A 20,925-nucleotide genomic window follows, 5' to 3' on the forward strand; every position below is an offset into this window, starting at 1 on the left:
CTGGGGAGCACATTGTAACCAGGGCTGCTGCAACAAAAGGCTGTGCAAGCCTTTGGGAGGCAGAGACACGAGAGGGCATCAGAAGGGAGGGAAGGAAAGAAAGAGGGACAGAGGCCAGTGTTGCTCGTTGCAACCCTGACCATGGTTCAAGGCACCCCAGGGTGCCATGGCACTCTGGTTGAAAACCACTGCCATAGAGGGAAGGACTCTTGGAGCCTTCAGTGAGCTGCCGTGACTAACTGGCTGGACATTTTAAGAATCAAGTTGGCCAACTACAGAGTGACCTTGCCTCTGCTGTTGCTGCAGTTCCAAGTGATGGGTTGCTGCAGTTCCAAGAGATCGGTTTCAGCTTATATGACCTGATGATGGGCTCAGAGTGCTTCTGGCTGTATACCTGATCACGTCTTGACCTCTTTCCCTCTTTGCTTATATTTAGCAGAGCAGATTTGACTGGTTGGGTCCAGACTAGCCAGCTAAACCAGTTGAGGACAGCTGATGGGTCTCAAATCTTAGGGACTTCTCCTGCATCCAAAAACAGGCTCTGGTCAACTGAGCAGATGAGGCCAATAGTGGGTCCAATGGTTAAGAAAGTAGTTTCTGCACATGCTTGTAGAGGGAAGTAAGGGGCAGATAGAGTTCATCAACCCAGCAAGGTAGCCCATCTAGGAGAAGAAAAACTCTGATGCTAAACCTCCGCTACACAAATTTGGAGTGGAGTCTCCAATAGGGTTGGATGGTGCCTTGTACACATTTTTCTAGCAACTCCTGCAGCCAAACCGGCACAAAACGTATTGCTGCGCTTTCCTTTCAACCACATCAGCGAGGCTGAAAGGGAGCTGTTATCATCTAGACAAGCCAGGACTTCCATACACACTGGCCAGGCTTGTGCCCCGGGGAGGTCACTTTGGTGCTGCTAATGCAGTGATTTGACTTACTGTAACTCCTGGAGGCGTACTCCGTGGTATCACAAGATGAATGGATGTCAACAAGTGGCTTCAAGATAGGATTTGTTACAGTAATTCAATGTGGGGCTCACCTTGAACCTGCTGTGGAAACTGCAGCACAAGTGCTGTCGAATTATTATTAGGTAAGAGCACCTGCAAGTGTTTTAGGCAGCAGTCATGTGTAGACTCAGACCACATGCTTACATCAGAGAGCAGGAGATAGCAGACTTATAAATACTGTAGTATTTTTAGATGACTACTATTCAAATTCATCTATCTTGTGCATGTTAACAAGGTGGTTGTAAATGGCTCATTTCTGGACCAAGTGGGGCTGAAATGATCTCAGCTGGCCTACTTACAAGGGTATCATACTGTGTTTTCAACAGATATATTTTTGTAAGATTCCACCCAATTTACAGCCAGATCCTGCAAACAGTCTTTGCTTGTTCCACTGTGTGGGTTTCTTACATATGTTTCACTAACAACTGTAGCAATTGTTGGATTTCAGCATGAGTCAGCGTTCTATTATGAAAACTGTATTCAGGATGCCTGTCTTCAGAAATAGAGTATTGTAGAGTTTCGATGCAGGAAATAGACAAGTACAGTCAATAAATTTATTTTACTCAAGCTCAAGTGGGAGACAAAACACTGTACACCAAGTTATTTCTGCAGGACTTTAACCAGTACAGCGCTGAGATCTTCCTTGCTACTAATACACAATCAATGTTGTATCTAAAAAGCTACACCCGCACACTATGTGGTAGTGAAGTAGACATTTCAAACAGCTTCAGTAACTAACCAAACTAAGAAGCTTAAAAAACTGGATGTTGAACCACTCAGTGTTAAGATCACATCCACACCTCCCTTTAATACCACATCAGCATTTAAACTCAAGACAATAGTCTTTGTTCTTACAGAGCATTAAAAGACAGGAGATTTTGTCATGTATTTTTCCAAGATTGATATCTTAACATCTACAATGGTAAAGTAGAGGGAGTCAACATTATATAAGAGGGCAATTCGACACAGATAAGATTTTTGTGCTTGTAAGCTTTTGAGCTTAGTGGTATTCATATGCTTACAAACACTGGGAATCACGTATCTTTATCCTTTCTAACAAACCTTATTCTCCAATAGGAAATATAAATACATGAAAGCAAATTCTGGTGAAATCAATTAGGTTTACTTTCAAATAGATGTATTGTATGATTGGGGTAATAATGTTACTTACACTTTGATTGCACATTTTACTGTTGTTTCAAGCAACCTTGCACACACAGAGGAGTATGCAAGATGTTCTCTGTTAGGCATACAGAAAGAATACCAGCTATTTGGCAACTAACTCCCATTAACCTCAATGCAGCCCTCTAACTCCAAAGTGGTAGAAGCAAGGACAAGGCGTCACATTACTGTATTACACCCAGAAGAAAGAGTTTTTTTTTTAAAAAAAATTAGATTCTTTAATAGGCAAATGTAATAAGCTTTCACAGGTGTCATACAATCATGTCCAGCATTGTGCATATGTTGCTTGATAAGCCACTTATTTTAGGTTACAATTCTCAAACCATTTAGGCCAACGTGGTCCCATGGACTGCCCAAGTAGTAAAGAGATTACAAGACTGGCTTTGAGTCACAATATATTAAACACAGTGCACTTTAGTTTACTCTTCTTGTTTCCAAGTGGTACGGACAGACTATAGATTATTTGTGACACAGCCTGTTCTCTTTCAGATCTTCAAAAAAATGAAGCAGCTCCACAAGCTCAAAGACCCAGCTTCCAGAATTACAAGACAGTCTCCTCATTTGTTTAATTTAAAAAGATAAATTCAAAAAATAACAACCCACACAGCTTTTTGCATTGTACAGAGAACTGGTTGCCCTGGAATTCTCAGCCTAAAATTTAGTACTGTAAAAGAAGACACACATTCTTCCCCCCGCCCCCCCCCCAATGGTTCTTCAAGAAAATGAGACCAGTTTCCATAGCAAATCACAACAGTGTAGTACAAGGCTCTGAGACAATAGTTAACAACATTTGTTTTTCTTTATATTCCCCCACTTTTCAAACTTGAAAAAAATCTGAATGCCACACATTTTTAATATGGACAATCTTCTAAATCATCATTCAAAGAATTTTCTTGAAAGCACTGTGCTCCTACCAAGTAGTCTCAAAGGTTGTTTTTTATTTTTGTTTTAAAAAGCAACCTTAATTTAGATGTCTCAGCACATATCAGCAGGAGAAAACCAATATATCACACATTAAAAGCTATTTTCTCTCACAGCTTTTAGGGAGCATGTGTTCTGCAACTTTAAGAAGGGCAAAGGTACTTAAAAATGTTCCCCATGTTTCATTGCTTTGTAACTAGAAATTATTTGAAGAACAGTATATATACATATATATTTTTACAAACAGTGGGTTTTACAAACTCATGTTCTCAACATGAGTTATGATCCAACACGAGTTGTGGTGGTTCTTTTGTCTGAGAAGAAGCTTTTGAGAAGAAATACCTGCCCAATGCTAACTACAAGAAGAATGATGGCTTCTCCTACTGACCAATAAGCCACCCGTGTGTTTAAGTCTTCTGCTCTGCTGCGGCCTTGTGCTTCTCTCAACCGAAAATGAGTCTGGGAATCTATGACAGATTTTAGAGCTTCATGAATCGAAACACATGCCGACTCCATCTAGATACAGAAAGAAAGAAAGAGGACTGATGAGTACTCTTTATTGAAAAAGGTATACAGGATTTTGCATTTTCAGCTCATTAAGCTTCATTTTATATAACTATTTTTATTAAGATTTTAATTATACATCTCAAAATAAACATTTTACATACTGTTAAATATCCCAACGACTTCCCCCCTTCTCCTTCCATGGTTCATTTTGCTTGTCTTTCGTTCCTGCATATTTTACTACTGTATAACCATTTTAATCAGTTCTCCATTTTTACATCACTTAAAATTAATTATACTGTTGATTTTATCTTAATGTAAATATTTCTTCAGTAAATATTTCTTGAGTAGCACTAGGGTATGTTGATATTGTGCAGCAATTTCTTTCCTACCCCAGTGGTCCAACTCCTCACCCTCTTGCTGGGAAAAAAAAAAACAGCAACTATTTAGTAGTGGAGCAGTTGAATAACTAAGGCTGCAGAATCCTAAAACTACTTACCTGGAAATAAGTGCCATTAAATTCAAAAGGACTTACTTTTGAATAGCTTTGGCTTAGGAATGCATGGTAAAGCTATGACAAATGCCCAAGTCTTCCAAAGGCAGCAAAACTCAAAATTCTAATTGGTGGTATGAGAATTAAAGTCTAAATTTATATTTATACTCAGTTGCGTAACTACCTGAGTAAGTGCAGTAACTCTGTTTTCGCTAGGAAACAGAGGCGGATCATCTCCAATCTGGAAGTCGAAGTACACTGTTTTGTGTGTAAAGGTAGAAAACTCGTTGCTGAAACAAAACTTGTACGTCCCATTTCTGGATGCGGTAAAGGTGAAGCTATCATATTGTTTCTTCATCTCTTTGTATAGCACAACGCCGTCTGGATCTTCTAAGCGGCAGTCAACGTCATAGTGCCCTCCAGTGATCACCTATGGAACAAAGAAAACTATAGTGATCACCTATGGAACAAAGAATAGTCAGCCATATCACCCTTCCTAGCAAAATATCCTTCCATAAGAAAGGGGGAAACCCATAGCATCAGGTACAATTATTAAAGGCAGTTCAGCTCCAGGATGGGAAGAGTATTAAGCTATAAAGAGAGCCAAGAGAAGAGACCACTTATAACACTAATTCCACACATTAGCTATGCGCGGAAGACACCAGTGAGGTGGTACCTATTTTACTGCTTTAACACTATTCTCCTAAACCTTCTTTATTTGAAACATTCTCTCAGTAAAGTCAATTCGATATATGGGAATAACGGTCTAAAATTGCTCAACCCAAACAGCGGTGGGGGGATTTGCAGAAGCACAACACTGTACTACCTTGCCGAGTGGAAGGAATGAGGAAGTAGGTAGCATGGCAATCTAAAGTTGTCAAATAGGTCAGTGTTCTGTGGCTTCACAGAACTGGTGTTGCCGGATTGCATAATAAGGAATGCTCCCTTTGTTTCCATTTAACGATGAGATGATTCACCATTCAGGCTGGGTAAAGAAATGTATTGCTTGACATTTTAGGTCGCACCTGGTGAACATCTTTAACAGAAAACACTATTTGACACACTACCCCTGGGTTTCATTCTCATGGTTCAGATGGAAACAAAAATCTGAAACACTAGTGGGGGCAGTGGGGTTAAAGGTTAAGTAGCGCTCCCCTAACTACTGATCTCTGCTGTCCACTGCTCCATCTCATTGCCATTTTACAGAGAAGTGGTAGCTGGAGTAATGTAGCAATCTGGCTTTAGGTTTTATATTCCAATGTCTCTGCTTCTTAAAAAAGAAAACAGGAATAATAATACATGTTGAACTTCCTTGATTCTTTCAAAGTTTCTGCCTTGGCAGCACACAAAGAAATAACTTATGGTAGCAATCTTTCCCATTAGTTTTCAGAAAGTAGTCAAAAGTGTGAAACACACCAGAACGCATACGCTCTTATTGGATTACACCCAACAATTGATGCATTTTACTGGGCCATGTGAGTAACAGTTGGTTGTATATATATTTCAGTCCTGTAAGTTATACTGCATTCCTTTAACCTAACTCTAACTTATTTAATAAGTTATAAGTTATATTATTCTCTTTTCTATGCACAGCATAGTGCAAGTATTGAAGGACACCAGATTTGATGGTTTGAAAGCCAAAAAATTGCTACTGTTTACTTTTGAACAGATGCAGCTGCACCAGAGAGATCCAAGGAGTCACTGAAAACTCCATCAGGCAGTTGGCGTTATATGCCCTTTACTCATGCAAGCATTTAAATAAACTTGGACCTTTCTTTTCTCTCAAGAGGACCACAACTTCACTTTGAAACATCTCAACATGTTATCTTAGACAGTATCTGACTATTTCAATTACTTCACCTTTTTTATTTCAATTGCTTAATAGCTACCTTTCAGGGCTGAGCACTCACAAATTAACATACACAGAGAAATAAAACAGAACCTTAGGCACAATATAAAACGGTGAGTGGATACAGACAGACACACGAGAGATACTGAAACATCACATTTCTCTTAAGGAAAGATATCAGTTAACATTTATATTATCTTCTTTTGAAGGTTAAATGCAAGAACTGAAATAACCAAACCACGGTTAACTGGAAGAGAGTTCCTTAACCACCTGTTGCCATTTACAAGCAGCAGCAGAAAGGGAAGAATTCCCTATTTGTGCCCCGCCCACCCCCCTCCGGCCAGGAACGCAGAATTATGGAATTGGAAGGGTCCCCAAGGCTCATCTAGTCCACCCCTTGCAATGCAGGAACCTAAACAAAAAAAGCTGCAAAAAAGAAGACAAGAAGGTAGATCTCCCCGCTCCACGTTGGCTTTTCAGTGTCTGCTTTAGGGGGTAATTTTAAATCACAATATTGCCTGCCTAGGTAAAGGGACCTCTGACCATTAGGTCCAGTCGTGGCCGACTCTGGGGTTGCGGTGCTCATCTCACTTTATCGGCTGAGGGAGCCGGTGTACAGCTGCCGTGTCATGTGGCCAGTATGACTAAGCCGCTTCTGGAGAACCAGAGCAGCACACAGAAACGCCGTTTACCTTCGCGCCAGAGTGGTACCTATTTATCTACTTGCACTTTGACGTGCTTTTGAACTGCTAGGTTGGCAGGAGCAGGGACCGCGCAATGGGAGCTCACCCCATCGCGGGGATTCGAACCACCTACCTTCTGATTGGTAAGCCCTATGCTCTGTGGTTTAACCCACAGCGCCACCCACACCTGCCTCTAATTACACCACAGCACTTACAGTGGTACCTCAGGTTACATACGCTTCAGGTTACAGGCGCTTCAGGTTACAGACTCCGCTAACCCAGAAATAGTACCTCGGGTTAAGAACTTTGCTTCAGGATGGGAACAGAAATCATGCTCCGGTGGAGCGGCGGCGGCAGCAGGAGGCCCCATTAGCTAAAGTGGTGCTTCAGGTTAAGAACAGTCTCAGTTTAAGAACGGACCTCTGGAACGAGTTAAGTACTTAACCTGAGGTACTACTGTATTCTAGCATAACCCAAAGGCAGGCAACTAAAAGACAGCTCTCACAAGAGACAAGGGCCCTTGTGCGAGGCGCCCTTACCTGGAACTCCAGGGTACACTTGGTGCCCTGCACGATCTCCTCATAGAAGCACTGCTTGGCGTTATCCGGCAACTCGAAGGTGATCTCCGAGGCGCGGACAGACCAGCCCAGGTTGAGCAGCAGCAGCAGCAGCGCCGCAGCCGGCAGCCTGAGGGAGGCTCCGGGGCCCTGCCAGCTCCTCAGCAACATCTCTCGGCCGCAAGCGTTGAAGGGTGAACTGAAAAGCAAGAAGCGAGAAAGGAAAGTGAGATCAAAGCGTCGGCTTCGCCCGAGGCCTAGCGAAGGGGGGCGTCGCACCCCAACCTCACCTGCGAAGGGAGCCGGATGTAAGCCGGTTCCCACCTGCGGCGTGGCCGAAGGAAAAAAAAGAAGGAGGGGAACGAAGCGGAGCCGACGACCCGGAAGTGACCTGGCTCCGGCAGCGGAAACTTCCGGGTGAGTTGTCAATTGTAGACGTGGTGTTCTTTGAAGGGAGAAGGCGGAGGGGGCGGGGAGTGGTCGGGCGCGGGGGCGGGGACTAGGCAAAAGAGGCGGGCGGGGCTTGAGGGAGCTAGGAGAGCTAGGACGAGTCCACGCCAGCCGCGAGGCGTTCTTATTGGCGCTTTCCAGGCGAGGCGCTGATTGGATGTTGCCGGGTGACGGCCGATAGGGCGGCTGGGGGAGTTTTCTGGGAAGCGGGAAAGAGGCGGCGGCGGCGGCCTGTGCTCAGTTGAGGTGGAGAAAGAGGCGCCGAAGGGCGGCGTGTGGAAGTCGCACCCCTCACCCTGGATGTGTGTAAACGCTTTTTTCTTCGCTGGCAGATACGCCTAAGCACATATAATCAGTGAGTAAGTCCCATTGAACTCACTGGGTGTTTGTTGACTTATGTATGTACTTAAAATAATTTTATTTTACCTCAGCGTTCATTCGTTTTCTGCATTTATACCCCACCTTTTTCTCCAAGGAGTTCACGGTGACACACATGGTTCATTTTTTTTTAAGTATATGCTGACATTCAAAAGATGTCTGTCCACACAGTGACTTACAATCAATGTTTTTTATATAAAACTATTTAATTTTTTTTTAAAAAACCCATTGCACTAATGATAATAGCAATGAAAAATTAAATCCTTTAAACTAAGTTCAGTTAGCCAACCCTTGCAATAAAATAGGGTCACTACCCCTCACTATTCAAATCGCTGGTGTGAAGATAAAACACTAGATAAAAAAATAATTTCTCCCGTTCTAAAAAAAAAACCCCAACCCCTTAGGTTTTTATTAAATTGCAATTGCTGTCATAAGTGTCCTTGATGAAGATGAAAAGTGATACTCTTATTTCCTCTGAATACCCAAGGGACTAATTTTGAAGTTGCTGCCACCTCTTGGGAAAAAGCCATAGTGTTTATAAGCTTCCTGTCTAGTTCTATAACGCTCTCTGATTTCTGAAGCATTGAGAACAAATCAGCAGACCTTAAAACCACTTGAGGAAACTCTTGATTCAAAAGCTTACTGCATTGTTACTCTGCTGCTCATGATTTAATAATACGAGGAGCACAGACTGCTTGTTGCTTGGTTAGGTTATCCAGACATTTTTTCTGCTAAGCATCTCTCTTAAAAAATAAGCAGATGATCCATTTTTTTAGCTACAAACGGTAAGAATTTAGTGTGATGAAGTAACTCACTTGGTTAACCTGCAAGTATAGTTACTTTCCAGTTAAAAAACCATACCACTGGGCTTTGCCAATTAATTTAAATCACCTGGGAGGCAGGAAAACCTTTACTGAATAAAGCAGTCTTTTACTCTACAGTGGTGCCCCGTAAGACGAATGCCTCTCAAGACGAAAAACTTGCTAGACGAAAGAGTTTTCCGTTTTTTGAGTCGTTCCGCAAGACGAATTTCCCTATGGGCTTGCTTCGCAAGACGAAACGTCTTGCGAGTTTGTTTCCTTTTTCTTAAAGCCACTAAGCTGTTAATAGCCGCTAAGCCGCTAATAGCCATGCTTCGCAAGACGAAAAAACCACAAGACGAAAAAACCACAAGACGAAGAGACTCGCGGAACGGATTAATTTCGTCTTGCGAGGCACCACTGTATTTATACCTGAGCGGGGGGTGGGGTGAAATTCCACCAGGATGGCCACCATATTCTACGTGTGCTCAGTTTGGTACATAAGGAGGGAAACACAAAACATAAAAAAGTGGTATGAAATAGCAGGCAGTGCCCCAGCAACCCTCAATGGACTGTGAATGCTCAACAATCAGGAGATGTACTGCCGACAAAAGAGTCCACCACAAGGACATGCCCCCAGCATTGTTGCATGTACAGTGATGCCAGAGCACTCTCAAGTCATCACTCCCAGGCAAACAGCCAGCAATGCCCATAGTATAGCAAGTCTCCAGCTATCTCTGTGGGTAGAGGTTTGAATCCCTTATGCTCCTCACAAGAACTATCTGGAAGGAAGGAGAGGCCATGTAATACAACTTACACATAAGCTCCCTGGGCAGAGTACCTGCAAAGTGTATGTAAATCACCCCTAGGATTCTGATCCCACCCAGGGAGGGGAAGACTGGGGGGGGGGGTCACACCGCCAAAGGGAAAGGGCCAGATGAAGAATCAACAATGAGAAATACAGATATGCACAGAGTTGAGAAGGCAGGAGATGGGAATTCAGGACCCGCCGGGGAAAAGGGGGAAGTGTGCCTGCTCCCTCTTGCTCCCAGCCCAAAAACTACTCAAAGATGCCATGATCACGTTAAGGAGCCCTGGCCAGGTGGAACACCTTACATTTTGCATGCAGAGGATCTCTGGTTTAAATCCAGCATACAACTCCGGGAAGCCTTCATGGACCAATAGCCTGACTCTTGCAAGGCCCAGTCCTTTTGACTGTCTCTCTCCTGGTGGTAACTTGCATAACCAACCTTCTCCCTCATCTGTTTTGCACAATAAGCCAACCTTGCCAGGCAGCATCTCAATAATTTTCATTAACATTTCTCCACCGCTTCCTCCTTCCCTCCTTCCGTTTGACTTCCTCAAACACCCTGGCAACATCACACTCCAGGGTACTTGAGAGAGCAGACAATGGAGTGTTCCACTGGTGTATCTGTCATGGTGACAAAATATCTCTTGTTCTGTCAGTGTAGTGGGGCGCCTGCCAAATCCTACGGCCCCATAGCCAACAGTTGTTGAGTATAGAGTATTTCATAGAATTATAGAATTGCAGAGTTGGAAGGGACCACAAGGGTCATCTAGCCTTTCCCTGAATCATTGATTTAATCAGCTTTCCAGTTTTTAATTTTTTAAAAATTTCTATAAGAATTGCAAATCACAAAGTTCAGTAAAAGTCCTACCCTGCTAATTCAATAAAAAATATGTGAGGGAGGGAGGGAGGTTGTTGGTTTGTGTTAGTTTTTATTTTATTATGTGTTTTGTATTCTCATTTTGTATTTTTTATGTTGTGAGCTGCCTTGTGATCTTCGGATGAAGGGAGGTATACATATTTAGCAAACAAACAAACAATAAAAGACGGAAAATAATGCTCTTAACTCTCCAGGCCTATACTATTTCCAGTAGGGAATATATGGGGGGGGTGCTTTATGGGGGCTGCTTTAAATGTATGGTTTGTATGTAACCAAAGTCTCAGTGCAATAGACATACATGTCTATTTAGACTTAAGTTCCATTTATTTCAATGAGACTTTTTCCCAGGCAAATGAGTACTGCAGTCTCAGGTACACAGATAAGGTTTTCCAAAAGTTGCTGACCTTTGTAAAATAAGCCACCATCTTGGAGTCACTTAACAAGGTGGTCAGAAAAAGCACACATGAAATATTGAAAAGTAAACTTCTCAGTTGAAGCCATAATTTCTGTAATTCACTAGAGGGAGCTGTTGAATCAGAATACAGTGGTACCTCCCGTTAGGAAATTAATTCGTTCAGAAGGTCCGTTCTTAAGCTGAAACCGCTCATAATGACGCCTGCTGCTGTGCTGCCGGCACGCGGTTTCCGCTCGCATCCTGGGCAAATTTCGCAACCGGAAGCATCTACTTCGGGGTTAGCGGAGCTCATAACCCAAAGCGTTTGCAAGGAGGACAGTACATAACACGAGGTTCCACTGTAGTTTTCCAAAGTCTAGTTCCTTATAAATATTGAAAATAAAACATATTCTTTTAAAATTCTGGTTATACTCAAATAATGTTTTTGTGAGCTAAGGTGGGATAATATGCTAGTAAGAACATCTCTCAGAAAATAGACAGAGCACCACAGGAAGGTGTAAAATTCCAGGGAATAAAAAAGTTATTCCTATCAGGTAGCTATGTCACAGGTAATTATGATGGTATAAAACATTTTGGCAGCCCCAACCACCAAGAAGGGATTGTTAGCACAATAAGGGACATTTACGTATTGGACAAATACTCCTTTGTTGCACTTGCATAATCTACAGATTTTGAAGATTTGTATCCATGTTCCTCAAATCAGTGGAAGTAGATCTGGTGGAAGAAGGCATAATACAACCTGTCGAGTTCCTTTTAAAAATTATTCTGTCTACTTTGGTGATAAAAAGCAAGAAAAGCTATAGGGTTTTTTTTCTTTTCAAGCTCTGGAGGCAGGGAGGGGGGAAAGCCTGGTTGTAGCAGACGCTGGCTACGTAAGCACTGATTTGTGACAATAATATGTGTTCATTTGTATGAATAACCTTGTTGAGTCACTTGAGGAAGTTTTTGTATACACACTTCAAGAGGAATTTAGTGATCTAGAATTAAGACTCAGATACATTCCATTCTGGAAATAAACAGAGTAGGATGGTATTTTGTTTTTGATGTTCCCTGAGCTTGAAATGAATGAACAGCCTGCATGATCATACACAAGTGTGGACTAGAACTGTTTGTTCCTTGTAATGAGAAATATTGTGTGGATGTTAGTAGGGGACTTAGCTCCAAAGAAGTTTTTGTAATTAATTTTCAATATTTGATTGCCTTTTGTTGAATCTGTTTGGATTAATGTTTACAATTGGGTATCTTGTAATGGATACAATTGGGTACAGTATCTTGAATAGCCTTCTATCTTTTTTTCAAGCTAGTATGAATGTGATTGCTGTCTGTTGCATCTTTTCAAAGCATTCTGACAATTGCCATAGTCCTTAGAAAGGAGGAAGTTTTAAGGGAATTACCTGGATTTTAAATTCTGGTAAACTAATGACTGTCTCTATATTTGAGGCCTAAAACCCTACTGGAAACAGCCTGTGCTTGGACATACCGTATTTTTCGCCCTATAGGGTGCACCGGCCCACACCTAGTTTGGGGGAGGGGAATAAAGAAGAAAAAAATTATTCCCCTCCCCCAGGCGTGGGGCTGGAATCCGCAGGGCTGGCTGCTATTTTGCCCCCCAGGCGCGGGCTTCGAGCAGATATCCGCAAGCCTGGGGAGACCAGCAGAAGTTCCCTGAGGGAGTTCCCTAGGGAGGAACCGGCGGGAGTTCCCTAGGGAGGGAGTTCCCTCCCTAGGCTTGCGGATAGCTTCCTGAAGCCTGGAGAGCGAGAGGGGTCGGAACTCCCGCCGGTTTCCCCAGGCTTGCGGATATATGCCCGAAGCCCGGGGCGCACTCTGCTGCGCTCCCCAGGTTTCCGGCTGCAGGCTGCTGTCCGCAAGCCTTGGGAGCCCGGCGGGAACTCCCGCGGGCTCCCAAGGCTTGTGGATAGCTTCCTGAAGCCTGGAGAGCGAGAGGGGTCGGTGCGCACCGACCCCTCTCGCTCTCCAGGCTTCAGCGAAAGCCTGCATTTGCTCCATAGGATGCACACACATTTCCCCTTCATTTTTGGAGGGGAAAAAGTGTGTCCTATAGGGCGAAAAATATGGTAGTTTGAATGTGCCATTTCCTTTGAGCATTAGTCTTTCACTCACAAGAAGACAATCCCTTCCTCTTTTTGAATTCTGTTGGATAAGTAAAGATAACAGGTATGGAAAGACTTCAGCATGTTGAATATTCCATCAGCCAGGCTTTTCAGCTTGCCAGAAGGAATGAACCTCCACTCTGCTTCTCCTCTGTTAGAGGAATTTTAAGGTCTTATTTATACAAAATAAATGTTCATTACTGTACAAGGCAAACACATAAACAAACAAACAAACAAACAAACAAACAAACCACATGTCTGGAAACAGTACAGGAAAACAGTCCTAAAGCCATTTTGAATCTTTAAGTCACCTCAAATATTTCTCTGCAAGGAGGAAGGAAATGGAAAAACCTCCCCATTGTCTCATTGTTCACAAATCCTGTCTTAAGGGTGTCTCTGTGTGAATAGGGTGAGCCTGTGACCTGGATTCGGAATTAAGTACCGGTAGTTATCATCACAATTTGTTGATGTTTGTTGTTGTTTAGTCATTTAGTCATGCCTGACTCTTCGTGACCCCATGGACCAGAGCATGCCAGGTACTCCTGTCTTCCACCGCCTCCTGCAGTTTGGTAAAACTCAGTTTGGTTGGTAGCTTCGAGAACACTGTCCAACCATCTCGTTCTCCGTTGTCCCCTTCTCCTTGGGCCCTCAATCTTTCCCAGCATCAGGGTCTTTTCGAGGAGTCTTCTATTCTCATGAGGTGGCCAAAGTATTGGAGCTTCAGCTTCAGGATCTGTCCTTCCAGTGAGCACTCAGGGCTGATTTCCTTCAGAATGAATAGGTTTGATCTTCTTGCAGTCCATGGGACTCTCAAGAGTCTCCTCTGGCACCATAACTCAAAAGCATCAATTCTACGACTATCAGCCTTCTTTATGGTCCAGCTCTCACTTCCATACCTCAGAGAGACATTCAGTGAAACAAAGTATGTACTATCTCCTAGCCAGACAAACATCAGAGCTCAGGCAATGTGAGAACTTGCATGGCTACTCTTATGTTTTATGCTTTTTGTTGTTGAACTTTTCTGGCTTTTTCTTTCAAATACCATGTAAACTCAAATTTTCTTAAATACAGGCTGATTTATTTTTTTATTATTAAAAGTATGTGCCTGCAGTCTTTCCACTCACCTTCTTGTGCTTCTGCTCTGTTAATGCACAATGAAGAGGTTTGAACTACCCCAAAATATGGAGGGGAGGGATTGCGTGTAAAAGGATACTTAGTAAGGCATTATAGAAATTCTAGACGGTGAAAGCTGATATATTTTGGGAGTCCTCCTGCCCTCATTCTATTGCTAATCTGTCACGTTAAGATTTAGGTTATTATTCTAAACTGATTATTCTAAAACCTTTGTTTAAGATAGTTTTCAAAACAACCCAAACTGGTTTAGTTTATATTCCCTCATCTTCAAGTGTTGTGATCATGTGTATAAGATGGTTTTTACTATTTTTCTATATGAATCAATGAGTCAATTAATTTACTTTTTTTCATTCATCACTTCGTTGTAAACAAAATCTGCCCTTTTTCCCTTTCCAAGAGCCCGTATAGAGTCCTTAAGTGGGTTCCCTATTGGTAGGAGAAAATAACAGAGGCCAACCAGAGAATATTGAGAAGCAAAGCAGCTAGTAAGCCTGATCTTAATTAAAACAGTTGCAACAGGGTCTCCCCCCACATTCAGGAGAGAGGAGGAGGACCCAGAACAAAGGTGTGCCAGCTCTTATATAGACTTTTGAAATTCTTATGTTGCTTTGTCTTCTACTAGCCTAGCTCTTGTCTGAGAAACCTCTGTAGATAATTGACCAAACAAACATGACTGGTGATTTTCTATCTTATTTTCTGAATTTCCAGTCTTTTGAGCTTGAACATCTGCAATGTTCAGAGCCACTCTTACAAGGAAAAATTAATCTACCTACATTTTCTGATATGATTTTAAAACACATTTTCTGATATGATTTTAAAACACAGTTTTAAAAAACCCTAAAGATAATCAAATCCTTGAATGTCTGCCTAAATGCAGAACTTGTGTGTCAATTTTTTAGCTAGGCATGGATAGTTAAGAATTTCAGCTTTGTTTTTCCTCTTTCTGTCAAAAGATGTTTTGTTTCTGCTCTGTATACTTTCCAAGGCACACACAACAGAAGCATACACAAAAGCTCCATTCATGCTGGTGTTTATTTAGCTACTAAGCAATGTCCCCTTTCTATGTAGCTGATGAACCTTGCAGCAGTGTGGCATTGACCCTCAGGAAACCTTGAGAAATTGAAGCCCCATTTTTTTATATCTGCATAATCACCTCTCACTTCCAGACAGTAAGAGGCACATACATATTAGCTGGCTTGCTAGCTGCTGCTGAAACACCATTCTACTTGTTCTTTCCTTTTACTACTGTAAGATTCACTCAACCCAATTCAAATTTGTCAGATTTCAATGTGATTCCTAATCCATCAGTTGTTATAAATGGTGAGGGGGGAGAATAATAAAGGACTAATATTTGGCTCATTGTTAAAGTATCCTTTAAATATTAATATATGGAGAGACTTGGCACCAGGACCAGTTCTGTCATTAGGCAGAGTGAGGTAGTCAGCTCAGGCAGCTGATTTAGGGTGCAGAATGCTGAAGCCTGGTTGCTGTGGGAGGCAATGAGAAGGGATATATGACCACCTTAAACCACAACACTCACTGTTACTGAGCTACTGATTCAGGATTTTGTTATGAGGATATAAAGTCCTTAGCAACTTGGGACTCAATTCTGATAAGGAGTATCTTCCCAGATTTTAAAAAAGAGGAAAAACTAATTCGCATTTAAAGAGCTATATAATAAAAGCTAGAAAAATATGTTTTACTCCAGGAATCTTAAGAAACTCAAAGTAAAAACTGGCCCAGAGTTTGTACTAGTATGTCTGACCACCAGGGATTGCTTAATTTGCAAATGGGTCACTGAAATATTGCCAATCTCACATTGGCAGCAGGATGTTTTTTACTTAGTGGATTTCCTTTGGTAAGGGGAAATTTGGGTTATATATAGGCTGGCATTTTGATACCAAAGGTGGTGTATGGGGACTGCAAAAAATTGTATGTATGGTGGACATTAATCCCACAACGGACACCCATCTGGAAGGGTCACTGCTTTCCATAGCCAGGTCTTTCTGGGTCAACTGCGGGATTTGAGCTACCCGACTCTTGTGCAAACTGATTTGGGGAGCTGACCGCTGTGCTGTAAGCACAGCTGTTGCTAAGCTTTGTTTGCTATACTTGATCAAATGATTGCCCATATTTGCACTATGAGCTTAGGCACGTATTAACCCCAGGACAGTTACTGTGTCTAGTCACATCTTTTTGTTGGACTGACGCAAAACTTGTGCTTGCATTACCGTATAATCTAGCAGGACCACTCTGTTCTGAAGCCAAATCTTCCTCTGTCCATCAGGGTAGATGAACATCTGTGCTCTTTAAAAAAAAATAATCTAAGGCTTTTTTTGTTTTGTTTTTTAAATCTGTTGTGCCCCTAGAAACAACCTGGTTTAAAATTATATCTGATGAGTCTATCCTCAGGCCCTTAAAATTTAATCTATGACCCTTTTATCAAGTAGACTGCTTTCTTAAGCAAAAGAACAAAAACAGGAAAAAAATAATCTTCAGGTATTCTGGCACAAAGATAATGATTATATCCAAATATGCTAAACCACAGAGCCTAGGGCTTGCCAGTCAGAAGGTCGGCGGTTCGAATACCCACGATGGGGTGAGCTCCCATTGCTTGGTCCCTGCTCCTGCCAGCCTAGCAGTTCAAAAGCACAAAGTGCAAGTAGATAAATAGGTACCACTCCGGCGGGAAAGTAAACGGTGTTTCCATGCACTGCTCTGGTTCACCAGAAGCAGCTTAGTCATGCTGGCCACAGGACCCGGAAGCTGTACACCGGCTCCCTCGGCCAGTAAAGCGAGATGAGAGCCGCAACCCCAAAGTCGTTTGCAAGTGGACCTAATGATCAGAGGTCCCTTTACCCTTTTATGCAATAATACTACTGCAGGCGTGTCCAACAGGTAGATTGTGAACTACCGGTAGATCACTGGACGTCTGCGGTAGATCACTGGTAGATCATTGGCTCCCCCCAAAGAAGCTGAACAACTGTGATTCCCCTAGAAAGAGCTCAACATTTTACCTCCTCCCTGAAAAAACTCAAGAACTTTGACCTGAACCCCAAAAAAGGCGGTAGATCACTGCCAGTTTTTAACTCTGTGAGTAGATCACAGTCTCTTGGGAGTTGGCCACCCCTGTGCTACTCGGAAGCTGCTTCTGCTCATGGCAGGATTGGTTCTGACCTAGAAAAAGAAGAAATTATTTTCCCCCCTCAAGCCCTTCTAATAGCCTACTCCAGCCTGTATATATTTTCCTTATTCTCCTTGTTTCTCATTCTGTAATACTACCCCTAAGAATGGTGGTGCTATTTTGAGAAACTTTGGCAGTTTTGTAAGAGTCCATGGAATAACACTATATTCTCCACTTCCACTCATGTTTCTTTGTATCTAAACCATTGCATTAAATGTTTTGGAAATTATTAGTATTTGGGCTCTGTCAACTAAAACAGCACGAACATTCGCTTTCGATATCGTGGAAAAGTATTTTTCTGCCCAGTTAGCTAGCCTTTGCTTCTGAAAAGTTCTGTGTGCTTAGGCTCAGTCCTACATATAGTTACAGGCAGTAAGTTCAACTGACCTGGGAGGGACTTCCTTCCAAGTAAATAGGCATAGGATTGTATTATTGTGTTATCTCTCTTAAAGGGAGCGATCCTGCTTAGGCTAGACTGCATGTGATGCTACAACATACACAAAGCCTCTTATGTGTAAGTAAAAAAGTAAAGTAAGTAAAAAAAAGTGTTTATTCAGGCAAGCAGTGGTAAAGGCTTGGCAGAAGACACACCATTCAGGAGTCATGATTCAGAAGTTCAGGAATTAGGCAGGATGTTCAGGACTGGATGGAAGCAGTGAAGATGTCCCAATGGAGACAGAGCCCATGAAAGTAAATGCAACTTAGAAAATTCATTAAGTGCTCCCCCCCTTTGTTTACTAAAAAGATACAACATACACAAAGCCTCTTATGTGTAAGTAAAAAAGTAAAGTAAGTAAAAAAAAGTGTTTATTCAGGCAAGCAGTGGTAAAGGCTTGGCAGAAGACACACCATTCAGGAGTCATGATTCAGAAGTTCAGGAATTAGGCAGGATGTTCAGGACTGGATGGAAGCAGTGAAGATGTCCCAATGGAGACAGAGCCCATGAAAGTAAATGCAACTTAGAAAATTCATTAAGTGCTCCCCCCTTTGTTTACTAAAAAGATGCAGGGGCCAGTTTTCATTAGGACTGCAGCAAATAGGGAGGTTAATTTAACATTTTCCTCCCCAACAGCAACCCCAGTTAAAATCCGCTCCCTGCTATTAACCTGAGCAGTGGAGAACTCCCACTGACACCTGCCAGGGAAAGGATGACAATGCCAAAGGGCTCTCCCAGTCAACCTGTTTATTGAGCATTCACTTTGATTTGCTTGCACAAAGCTTACACAGAGATTAGACTATGTCTAGTCTTTATGGAGCATTTGTTCTGGTTTGTTTGTGGGATGATTATACAACAATCTGCATTCATCCTGATTTCTTTGCAGAGTGCTTATAATCTTTCTATTATTCATTGTTACTACACATTTCAGTGCATTTATAAGTCATTTTCCTAACTGCAAAAAGTTAATTTCTTTTTTAAAGTGAATGTTTAGGGTGACAAAGCAATTTAATCCACTTTAATTGTGTGAACTTAAATTTCCCGTTATGCATTTGACTCATTCCCACAAAATATTGACAACCCCAAAAGTCCTGTGGCACCTAACAGGAACAAATTCAATATGGCATAAGCTTTTGTGGACTAGAGCCCACTTAATGAGATGTGATCTTGCAGCTAATGAAGTAGATTTTAAATTGTGAACACTCACATCACAATAAATTTGTGTATTCTGTAAGGTACCACAAGATACATCATTGGTTTTACTGCAACAAACTAATACAGCTACAGTACCATGAAAACAGCATAATAAAATACATGTAATAAAACACATATAATGCATAAAATATACATGCAAGTATGGCATACCATATATTTCAGGTCACAAGGCTAAACTCCTAGGTTTTCCTGAGTTGGGAAGCTTTTACTGCAAACTTAGCTAAACATAACAGGCTTAGCTACACTAGACATCAGATGTTTTATTTTATCAACGTCACTGTGAGTGGTGGTTGGCTCTTGAATTTTCTTTAAATATTTTGCCTTTGGAATTTTGTAAAACTTGCAATATAACATATAATGAATGATGACCCCTACTATCTGGTATACACAGATCCAGAAGCACTGTCTTTCATGAATTTTCTTGTAACACCCACCTAAGAAGTTGGTTTTGATAGTCTGAAATAGAAGTTTATAAAATAATGCATGGTGTTGAGAAAACAGACAATGATTTTTTTTGGTCCCTCATAATACTAGAGCTTGGAGATATATGAAGTTGAATGTTGGAAAATTCAGGACAAAACAAAGAAAGTCACTCAGGATATAGTTACAGAGGAGGCAGTGATGGCCACTAGCTTGGATGGATTTAAAAGAGAATTAAGACAAATTCATGGAGGTTGTGGCTATTAGTGGCTACTAGCCAACTACCACTGGCATGTTACCACAGAGGTTTGGTGATAATGGAAAGCAAAAGGTTGAAATAGGTTCCCAACTCCTGTTTAAAGCCTTATATCATGGGTAGGCAAACTAAGGCCCAAGGGCCGGATCCAGCCCAATCGCCTTCTAAATCCAGCCCGCAGACGGTCCGGGAATCAGCGTGTTTTTACATAAGTAGAATGTGTCCTTTTATTTAAAATGCATCTCTGGGTTATTTGTGTGGCATAGGAATTCGTTCATCCCCCCCCACAAAAAAATATAGTCCAGCCCCCCACAAGGTCTGAGGGACAGTGGACCGGCCCCCTGCTGAAAAGGTTTGCTGACCCCTGCCTTGGATAGGCTCTGTGAAACATATCAGAGGCTTCTTCCTTTTCTTCTTTTATGCCCCACTGTAACTCTGAGGATAGACAAAAGAGTGTCCTCTCTAGTCTAGTTGCAACAAACAGCAGTGGTGAACCTCTTCACATTGTAGGTGGGGGTTCACATCCATTTCACCCAAGGGTTCCCCACACACAGGAATTTAGCATATCAGCAAGAGTGATTCTAGTCCAACCTTCTCCCTGACAGGGTAGCTTTCTATGTCTAGGTTCCCCACCCTCCTGCATAAGGCAATATTCTGTCATGTGAACCTACAACTAGTCTATGGTGGTACAGTCCAGATCTTGGTTTTACTAATTCATTTGAAAATTTACATACCACCTTTTCAATGTATATGCCTTAACCATGGCAGCTTACATCATTTCATTACACACACACAATCTCAAAGCAACACAGTAGTACCTCAGGTTACAAACACTTCAGGTTACAGACTCCGCTAACCCAGAAGTAGGTTAAGAACTTAACCTCAGGATGAGAACATAAATCACGCGGCGGCGGCAGGAGGCCCCATTAGCTATAGTGGTTCCTCAGGTTAAGAACGGTTTCAGGTTAGGAACAGACCTCTGGAACTAATTAAGTTCGTAACCAGAGGCACCACTGTATAAAAATGCAGAGAAGCTAAGCCGAAAAGAACTAAGTACACCATACAAAAACAAACATAACATTCCAGGCCTCAAAGCCCTTAGAAAGTTTATGACTACTAGCATAACCTTTTAATCTTATAATTGAATAGATGGTGCCTTCTTTTGCCATGTGACAGCAACGAAAGCTGCATTTCTATGCTGATAACTTGAAAAATGACTCCCGTGTGAACGGATCTACCGTT

At 42.0% G+C, this 20,925-nt stretch overlaps 1 protein-coding gene and 1 long non-coding RNA gene across 2 annotated transcripts in view; one reads left to right on the forward strand and one right to left on the reverse strand.

The window, feature by feature from the left end:
• Positions 1-1,544: 1,544 nt before the first annotated feature.
• Positions 1,545-7,618, reverse strand: TMED7 (transmembrane p24 trafficking protein 7). Its single transcript, XM_082191663.1, has 4 exons — positions 7,484-7,618; positions 7,176-7,392; positions 4,289-4,534; positions 1,545-3,623 (listed from the first exon to the last, which is right to left on the reverse strand). The coding sequence occupies exons 2-4, from the start codon at positions 7,362-7,364 to the stop codon at positions 3,387-3,389; spliced, it is 672 nt and encodes a 223-aa protein (XP_082047789.1). The 5' UTR covers positions 7,365-7,392; positions 7,484-7,618; the 3' UTR covers positions 1,545-3,386.
• A 168-nt stretch (positions 7,619-7,786) lies between these two features.
• The window catches only part of LOC309514504, a 30,170-nt gene continuing 17,031 nt past the window's right edge, over positions 7,787-20,925 (forward strand). Inside the window, exon 1 of the long non-coding RNA XR_014212016.1 lies at positions 7,787-7,998. This is a non-coding gene — a long non-coding RNA (uncharacterized lncRNA). The remainder of the gene's footprint in view (positions 7,999-20,925) is intronic.

Source organism: Podarcis vaucheri (assembly GCF_965113315.1).
Source record: "Podarcis vaucheri genome assembly, chromosome: 11".
Lineage (NCBI taxonomy): Eukaryota > Metazoa > Chordata > Lepidosauria > Squamata > Lacertidae > Podarcis > Podarcis vaucheri.